Source organism: Bufo gargarizans, chromosome 10, assembly GCF_014858855.1.
Source record: "Bufo gargarizans isolate SCDJY-AF-19 chromosome 10, ASM1485885v1, whole genome shotgun sequence".
Lineage (NCBI taxonomy): Eukaryota > Metazoa > Chordata > Amphibia > Anura > Bufonidae > Bufo > Bufo gargarizans.
Genome location: NC_058089.1, coordinates 14261262 through 14272222, shown reverse-complemented (window position 1 = coordinate 14272222; position 10961 = coordinate 14261262). Strand labels below are relative to the sequence as shown.

Genomic DNA, 10961 nt, shown 5'->3' with positions numbered 1-10961 from the left:
CCCGGGGACAGACAGATGATAATGTCTGTAAAGCGCTGCGGAATATGTCAGCGCTATAAAAGTGTGTATAACAATTAAATATATAAATGATAACAATGACACGTTACTTATCCTGTACTGATCCTGTATTATACTCCAGAGCTGCACTCACTATTCTGCTGCTGCGGTCACTGTGTACATACATTACTTATCCTGTACTGATCCTCAGTTACATCCTGTATTATACTCCAGAGCTGCACTCACTATTCTGCTGGTGCAGTCACTGTGTACATGCATTACTTATCCTGTACTGATCCTGAGTTACATCCTGTATTATACTCCCGAGCTGCTCTCACTGTTCTGCTGGTGCAGTCACTGTGTACATACATTACTTATCCTGTACTGATCCTCAGTTACATCCTGTATTATACTCCAGAGCTGCACTCACTATTCTGCTGCTGCGGTCACTGTGTACATACATTACTTATCCTGTACTGATCCTCAGTTACATCCTGTATTATACTCCGGAGCTGCACTCACTATTCTGCTGGTGCAGTCACTGTGTACATACAGTACTTATCCTGTACTGATCCTGAGTTACATCCTGTATTATACCCCAGAGCTGCACTCACTATTCTGCTGGTGCAGTCACTGTGTACATACATTACTTATCCTGTACTGATCCTGAGTTACATCCTGTATTATACTCCAGAGCTGCACTCACTATTCTGCTGGTGCAGTCACTGTGTACATACATTACTTATCCTGTACTGATCCTGAGTTACATCCTGTATTATACTCCAGAGCTGCACTCACTATTCTGCTGCTGCGGTCACTGTGTACATACATGACATAATTGGCACTGGCGGACCGGCGTCTGCGCAGGATGATGCCTTGCTGTTGCAGCGCGGAGGGTTCGGTGCAGTAGCGGCCGCTCGGCGCTGCTGTCCTGGGCGAGGAGGAGACGGGCACAGCGCCGCCCGGTGACGCTCTCCTCTCCCGGCAGGGGGCGGCAGAGAGCCCGCAGAGCGGCACATTCCGGAGGAGCTGTCCGTTCAGCACCCCGAGCGTCGCCGATGAGCGGGAGCCGCCGCGCACGACATGCTCGATAGGCGACGGCGACATGGGCCAAGGGGACGACACCGACCGCATCGTGATCAACGTGGGCGGCACGCGACACCAGACCTACCGCAGCACCCTGCGCACCCTGCCCGGCACCCGGCTGGCCTGGCTGGCGGATCCCGACGCCCACGGACACTTCGACTACGACCCGCAGGTGGACGAGTTCTTCTTCGACCGTCACCCGGGGGTGTTCGCCCACATCCTGAACTACTACCGCACCGGCAAGTTGCACTGCCCGGCGGACGTGTGCGGCCCGCTGTACGAGGAGGAGCTGGCCTTCTGGGGCATCGACGAGACGGACGTGGAACCCTGCTGCTGGATGACCTACCGCCAGCACCGCGACGCCGAGGAGGCCCTGGACAGCTTCGGCGGAGGCCCCGTGGACCTGGGCGGCGACGACTCGGCGGACGGGGAGGACGAGCTGGAGCTGGGCGGGAGGCTGAGCGACTACCCGGAGGGGCAGAGCGGCGGCGGCGGCGGGGGCCCTTGGAGGAGGTGGCGGCCCCGCGTCTGGGCGCTGTTCGAGGACCCGTACTCGTCCCGATCCGCGAGGGTGAGTGCCACACTGGACCGGAACCGCAGCTGTGCACACTGGACCGGAACCGCAGCTCTATACAGTGTGCACACTGGACCGGAACCGCAGCTCTATACAGTGTGCACACTGGACCGGAACCGCAGCTCTATACAGTGTATACACTGGACAGGAACCGCAGCTCTATACAGTGTGCACACTGGACCGGAACCGCAGCTCTATACAGTGTGCACACTGGACCGGAGCCGCAGCTCTATACAGTGTGCACACTGGACCGGAGCCGCAGCTCTATACAGTGTGCACACTGGACCGGAACCGCAGCTCTATACAGTGTGCACACTGGACCGGAGCCGCAGCTCTGTACAGTGTGCACACTGGACCGGAGCCGCAGCTCTATACAGTGTGCACACTGGACCGGAACCGCAGCTCTATACAGAGTGCACACTGGACCGGAGCCGCAGCTCTATACAGTGTGCACACTGGACCGGAACCGCAGCTCTATACAGAGTGCACACTGGACCGGAGCCGCAGCTCTATACAGTGTACACACTGGACCAGAACCGCAGCTGTGCACAGTGTGCACACTGGACCGGAACCGCAGCTCTATACAGTGTGCACACTGGACCGGAGCCGCAGCTCTATACAGTGTACACACTGGACCAGAACCGCAGCTCTATACAGCGTGCACACTGGACCGGAGCTGCAGCTCTATCCAGTATATACTGTATACACTGTACCGGACCCTCAGCACTAGAGGAGCCCCGCACATTATACATTATATACTGTATACACTGTACCGGACCCTCAGCACTAGAGGAGCCCGCACATTATACATTATATACTGTATACACTGTACCAGACCCTCAGCACTAGAGGAGCCCCGCACATTATACATTATATACTGTATACACTGTACCGGACCCTCAGCTCTAGAGGAGCCCGCACATTATACATTATATACTGTATACACTGTACCGGACCCTCAGCTACTAGAGGAGCCTGCACATTATACATTATATACTGTATACACTGTACCGACCCTCAGCACTAGAGGAGCCCGCACATTATACATTATATACTGTATACACTGTACCGGACCCTCAGCTCTAGAGGAGCCCGCACATTATACATTATATACTGTATACACTGTACCGGACCCTCAGCTCTAGAGGAGCCTGCACATTATACATTATATACTGTATACACTGTACCGGACCCTCAGCTCTAGAGGAGCCTGCACATTATACATTATATACTGTATACACTGTACCAGACCCTCAGCTCTAGAGGAGCCCGCACATTATACATTATATACTGTATACACTGTACCGGACCCTCAGCTCTAGAGGAGCCCGCACATTATACATTATATACTGTATACACTGTACCGGACCCTCAGCTCTAGAGGAGCCCTGCACATTATACATTATATACTGTATACACTGTACCAGACCCTCAGCTCTAGAGGAGCCCGCACATTATACATTATATACTGTATACACTGTACCGGACCCTCAGCTCTAGAGGAGCCCGCACATTATACATTATATACTGTATACACTGTACCAGACCCTCAGCTCTAGAGGAGCCCGCACATTATACATTATATACTGTATACACTGTACCAGACCCTCAGCTCTAGAGGAGCCCGCACATTATACATTATATACTGTATACACTGTACCGGACCCTCAGCACTAGAGGAGCCCGCACATTATACATTATATACTGTATACACTGTACCAGACCCTCAGCTCTAGAGGAGCCTGCACATTATACATTATATACTGTATACACTGTACCAGACCCTCAGCTCTAGAGGAGCCCGCACATTATACATTATATACTGTATACACTGTACCGGACCCTCAGCACTAGAGGAGCCCCGCACATTATACATTATATACTGTATACACTGTACCGGACCCTCAGCTCTAGAGGAGCCCGCACATTATACATTATATACTGTATACACTGTACCGGACCCTCAGCCTCTAGAGGAGCCCCGCACATTATATATTATATACTGTATACACTGTACCGGACCCTCAGCACTAGAGGAGCCCCGCACATTATACATTATATACTGTATACACTGTACCAGACCCTCAGCGCTAGAGGAGCCCCGCACATTATTATATATATACTGTATACACTGTACCAGACCCTCAGCTCTAGAGGAGCCCGCACATTATACATTATATACTGTATACACTGTACCGGACCCTCAGCTCTAGAGGAGCCTGCACATTATACATTATATACTGTATACACTGTACCAGACCCTCAGCACTAGAGGAGCCCGCACATTATACATTATACACTGTATACACTGTACCAGACCCTCAGCTCTAGAGGAGCCCGCACATTATATACTGTATACACTGTACCAGACCCTCAGCTCTAGAGGAGCCCCGCACATTATACATTATATACTGTATACACTGTACCAGACCCTCAGCACTAGAGAAGCCCCGCACATTATACATTATACTGTATACACTGTACCGGACCCTCAGCACTAGAGGAGCCCGCACATTATACATTATATACTGTATACACTGTACCGGACCCTCAGCACTAGAGGAGCCCGCACATTATACATTATATACTGTATACACTATACCGGACCCTCAGCTGTAGAGGGAGCCCCGCACATTATACATATATACTGTATACACTATACCGGACCCTCAGCTCTAGAGGAGCCCCCACATTATACATTATATACTGTATACACTGTACCGGACCCTCAGCTCTAGAGGAGCCCCGCACATTATACATTATATACTGTATACACTGTACCAGACCCTCAGCTCTAGAGGAGCCCCGCACATTATACATTATATACTGTATACACTGTACCAGACCCTCAGCTCTAGAGGAGCCCGCACATTATACATTATATACTGTATACACTGTACCGGACCCTCAGCACTAGAGGAGCCCCGCACATTATACATTATATACTGTATTCACTGTACCAGACCCTCAGCTCTAGAGGAGCCCGCACATTATACATTATATACTGTATACACTGTACCAGGACCCTCAGCACTAGAGGAGCCCCGCACATTATACATTATATACTGTATACACTGTACCAGACCCTCAGCTCTAGAGGAGCCCGCACATTATACATTATATACTGTATACACTGTACCAGACCCTCAGCTCTAGAGGAGCCCGCACATTATACATTATATACTGTATACACTGTACCGGACCCTCAGCACTAGAGGAGCCCGCACATTATACATTATATACTGTATACACTGTACCGGACCCTCAGCACTAGAGGAGCCCGCACATTATACATTATATACTGTATACACTGTACCGGACCCTCAGCACTAGAGGAGCCCCGCACATTATACATTATATACTGTATACACTGTACCGGACCCTCAGCTCTAGAGGAGCCCGCACATTATCATTATATATTTATACACTGTACCGGACCTCAGCTCTAGAGGAGCCCCGCACATTTACATTATATACTGTATACACTGTACCAGACCCTCAGCACTAGAGGAGCCCCGCACATTATACATTATATACTGTATACACTGTACCAGACCCTCAGCCTAGAGGAGCCCCGCACATTATACATTATATACTGTTATACACTGTACCGGACCCTCAGCACTAGAGGAGCCCGCACATTATACATTATATACTGTATACACTGTACCAGGACCCTCAGCTACTAGAGGAGCCCGCACATTATACATTATATACTGTATACACTGTACCGACCCTCAGCTATAGAGGAGCCCCCGCACATTATACATTATATACTGTATACACTGTACAGGACCCTCAGCACTAGAGGAGCCCGCACATTATACATTATATACTGTATACCACTGTACCGGACCCTCAGCACTAGAGGAGCCCGCACATTATACATTATATACTGTATACACTGTACCGGACCCTCAGCACTAGAGGAGCCCGCACATTATACATTATATACTGTATACACTGTACCAGACCCTCAGCACTAGAGGAGCCCCGCACATTATACATTATATACTGTATACACTGTACCGGACCCTCAGCATCTAGAGGAGCCCCGCACATTATACATTATATACTGTATACACTGTACCAGACCCTCATCTCTAGAGGAGCCCCGCACATTATACATTATATACTGTATACACTGTACCAGACCCTCAGCTCTAGAGGAGCCCGCACATTATACATTATATACTGTATACACTGTACCGGACCCTCAGCTCTAGAGGAGCCCCGCACATTATACATTATATACTGTATACACTGTACCAGACCCTCAGCTCTAGAGGAGCCTGCACATTATACATTATATACTGTATACACTGTACCGGACCCTCAGCACTAGAGGAGCCCGCACATTATACATTATATACTGTATACACTGTACCGGACCCTCAGCTCTAGAGGAGCCCTGCACATTATACATTATATACTGTATACACTGTACCAGACCCTCAGCACTAGAGGAGCCCCGCACATTATACATTATATACTGTATACACTGTACCAGACCCTCAGCACTAGAGGAGCCCGCACATTATACATTATACACTGTATACACTGTACCAGACCCTCAGCTGTAGAGGAGCCCCGCACATTATACATTATATACTGTATACACTGTACCAGACCCTCAGCACTAGAGGAGCCCCGCACATTATACATTATATACTGTATACACTGTACCAGACCCTCAGCACTAGAGGAGCCCCGCACATTATACATTATATACTGTATACACTGTACCAGACCCTCAGCACTAGAGGAGCCCGCACATTATACATTATATACTGTATACACTGTACCAGACCCTCAGCTCTAGAGGAGCCTGCACATTATACATTATATACTGTATACACTGTACCAGACCCTCAGCACTAGAGGAGCCCCCACATTATACATTATATACTGTATACACTGTACCAGACCCTCAGCTCTAGAGGAGCCTGCACATTATACATTATATACTGTATACACTGTACCAGACCCTCAGCACTAGAGGATCCCCGCACATTATACATTATATACTGTATACACTGTACCAGACCCTCAGCACTAGAGGAGCCCCGCACATTATACATTATATACTGTATACACTGTACCAGACCCTCAGCTCTAGAGGAGCCTGCACATTATACATTATATACTGTATACACTGTACCGGACCCTCAGCACTAGAGGAGCCCCCACATTATACATTATATACTGTATACACTGTACCAGACCCTCAGCTCTAGAGGAGCCCCGCACATTATACATTATATACTGTATACACTGTACCGGACCCTCAGCTCTAGAGGAGCCCGCACATTATACATTATATACTGTATACACTGTACCGGACCCTCAGCTCTAGAGGAGCCTGCACATTATACATTATATACTGTATACACTGTACCGGACCCTCAGCACTAGAGGAGCCCCGCACATTATACATTATATACTGTATACACTGTACCGGACCCTCAGCTCTAGAGGAGCCTGCACATTATACATTATATACTGTATACACTGTACCAGACCGTCAGCACTAGAGGAGCCCGCACATTATACATTATATACTGTATACACTGTACCAGACCCTCAGCTCTAGAGGAGCCCGCACATTATACATTATATACTGTATACACTGTACCGGACCCTCAGCACTAGAGGAGCCCCCACATTATACATTATATACTGTATACACTGTACTGGACCCTCAGCTCTAGAGGAGCCCGCACATTATACATTATACACTGTACCGGACCCTCAGCTCTAGAGGAGCCCTGCACATTATACATTATATACACTGTACCAGACCCTCAGCACTAGAGGAGCCCCGCACATTATACATTATATACTGTATACACTGTACCAGACCCTCAGCTCTAGAGGAGCCTGCACATTATACATTATATACTGTATACACTGTACCAGACCCTCAGCACTAGAGGAGCCCCGCACATTATACATTATATACTGTATACACTGTACCAGACCCTCAGCTCTAGAGGAGCCTGCACATTATACATTATATACTGTATACACTGTACCGGACCCTCAGCACTAGAGGAGCCCCCACATTATACATTATATACTGTATACACTGTACCAGACCCTCAGCTCTAGAGGAGCCTGCACATTATACATTATATACTGTATACACTGTACCGGACCCTCAGCTCTAGAGGAGCCCGCACATTATACATTATATACTGTATACACTGTACCGGACCCTCAGCTCTAGAGGAGCCCCGCACATTATACATTATATACTGTATACACTGTACCAGACCCTCAGCACTAGAGGAGCCCGCACATTATACATTATATACTGTATACACTGTACCGGACCCTCAGCACTAGAGGAGCCCGCACATTATACATTATATACTGTATACACTGTACCGGACCCTCAGCTCTAGTGGAGCCCGCACATTATACATTATATACTGTATACACTGTACCGGACCCTCAGCACTAGAGGAGCCCGCACATTATACATTATATACTGTATACACTGTACCGGACCCTCAGCACTAGAGGAGCCCCGCACATTATACATTATATACTGTATACACTGTACCGGACCCTCAGCTCTAGAGGAGCCTGCACATTATACATTATATACTGTATACACTGTACCAGACCCTCAGCACTAGAGGAGCCCCGCACATTATACATTATATACACTGTACCAGACCCTCAGCACTAGAGGAGCCCCGCACATTATACATTATATACTGTATACACTGTACCAGACCCTCAGCACTAGAGGAGGCCCGCACATTATACATTATATACTGTATACACTGTACCAGACCCTCAGCTCTAGAGGAGCCTGCACATTATACATTATATACTGTATACACTGTACCAGACCCTCAGCACTAGAGGAGCCCGCACATTATACATTATATACTGTATACACTGTACCGGACCCTCAGCACTAGAGGAGCCCCGCACATTATACATTATATACTGTATACACTGTACCGGACCCTCAGCACTAGAGGAGCCCGCACATTATACATTATATACTGTATACACTGTACCAGACCCTCAGCTCTAGAGGAGTCTGCACATTATACATTATATACTACATTATATACTGTATACACTGTACCAGACCCTCAGCACTAGAGGAGCCCCGCACATTATACATTATATACTGTATACACTGTACCGGACCCTCAGCTCTAGAGGAGCCCTGCACATTATACATTATATACTGTATACACTGTACCAGACCCTCAGCTCTAGAGGAGCCCCGCACATTATACATTATATACTGTATACACTGTACCAGACCCTCAGCTCTAGAGGAGCCCGCACATTATACATTATACACTGTACCGGACCCTCAGCACTAGAGGAGCCCCGCACATTATATATTATATACTGTATACACTGTACCGGACCCTCAGCACTAGAGGAGCCCCGCACATTATACATTATATACTGTATACACTGTACCGGACCCTCAGCTCTAGAGGAGCCCCGCACATTATACATTATATACTGTATACACTGTACCAGACCCTCAGCACTAGAGGAGCCCCGCACATTATACATTATATACTGTATACACTGTACCGGACCCTCAGCTCTAGTGGAGCCCGCACATTATACATTATATACTGTATACACTGTACCGGACCCTCAGCACTAGAGGAGCCCGCACATTATACATTATATACTGTATACACTGTACCGGACCCTCAGCTCTAGAGGAGCCCCGCACATTATACATTATATACTGTATACACTGTACCGGACCCTCAGCTCTAGAGGAGCCCCGCACATTATATATTATATACTGTATACACTGTACCAGACCCTCAGCTCTAGAGGAGCCCGCACATTATACATTATATACTGTATACACTGTACCGGACCCTCAGCACTAGAGGAGCCCGCACATTATACATTATATACTGTATACACTGTACCGGACCCTCAGCACTAGAGGAGCCCGCACATTATACATTATATACTGTATACACTGTACCGGACCCTCAGCTCTAGTGGAGCCCGCACATTATACATTATATACTGTATACACTGTACCGGACCCTCAGCACTAGAGGAGCCCGCACATTATACATTATATACTGTATACACTGTACCGGACCCTCAGCTCTAGAGGAGCCCGCACATTATACATTATATACTGTATACACTATACCGGACCCTCAGCACTAGAGGAGCCTGCACATTATACATTATATACTGTATACACTGTACCAGACCCTCAGCACTAGAGGAGCCCCCACATTATACATTATATACTGTATACACTGTACCAGACCCTCAGCTCTAGAGGAGCCTGCACATTATACATTATATACTGTATACACTGTACCGGACCCTCAGCTCTAGAGGAGCCTGCACATTATACATTATATACTGTATACACTGTACCGGACCCTCAGCTCTAGTGGAGCCCGCACATTATACATTATATACTGTATACACTGTACCGGACCCTCAGCACTAGAGGAGCCCGCACATTATACATTATATACTGTATACACTGTACCGGACCCTCAGCTCTAGTGGAGCCCGCACATTATACATTATATACTGTATACACTGTACCGGACCCTCAGCACTAGAGGAGCCCGCACATTATACATTATATACTGTATACACTGTACCGGACCCTCAGCTCTAGAGGAGCCCGCACATTATACATTATATAGTACCGGGGCTGGATATATATATATTCCGGCTGTGTGAGCGGCTGCGCTGGATGATAGGAGTGTGAGGTGTCGCCATTCATCTGCCCGCTGCCGTCTCCTTGCTGATTGACACATGCGCAGTCAGCTCCGGAGCCATTAATGCTGCCGCGGCTCCTGCTCGGCTTTTGGGGAGCTTCCTGCTGCTGATGACGTGTTCTGTGTGCCCGCTCCTGAGTCCGCAGGGTTAATCGTATGTGATGCCCGGGTGCTAGCGGCACATAATCAGAGGTTCCCTGGCATTTGCCATTGAATGGTTTTTCCTGTTTTCTGTGTAGATCCAATATGAGTACAACTACCCTCATCCTCCAGGCACCATACAGTGCAGACACATGAGGTGTGACTTTGCCAGGGAGATGGACTTTGAAGAGTCCCTGTTGAAGGTTATCCCTCGTCAGTCATAGCCCGCTCCTCCGGTGCCAGAGAGGTCTGCAGGTGAAGTTCTGTCACTGTGTGTCACCTCTGGCCACGGTCTGACTGCAAAGGCTTGATGCACATTAACACTATAGATATTGCACCAAGCACCGTACACAGGAGAGGCAGCGCACAGGAGAGGCAGCGCACAGGAGAGGCAGCGCACA

The 10961-nt window shown here is 48.2% G+C and overlaps 1 protein-coding gene across 1 annotated transcript in view; it reads left to right on the top strand.

Moving 5' to 3' along the window:
- The first annotated feature begins 1048 nt into the window (after window positions 1-1048).
- The window catches only part of KCNC1 (potassium voltage-gated channel subfamily C member 1), a 56351-nt gene continuing 46438 nt past the window's right edge, over window positions 1049-10961 (top strand). Inside the window, exon 1 of the mRNA XM_044270531.1 lies at window positions 1049-1654. Coding sequence (XP_044126466.1) covers window positions 1103-1654 — 552 coding nt within the window. The 5' untranslated portion in view covers window positions 1049-1102. The remainder of the gene's footprint in view (window positions 1655-10961) is intronic.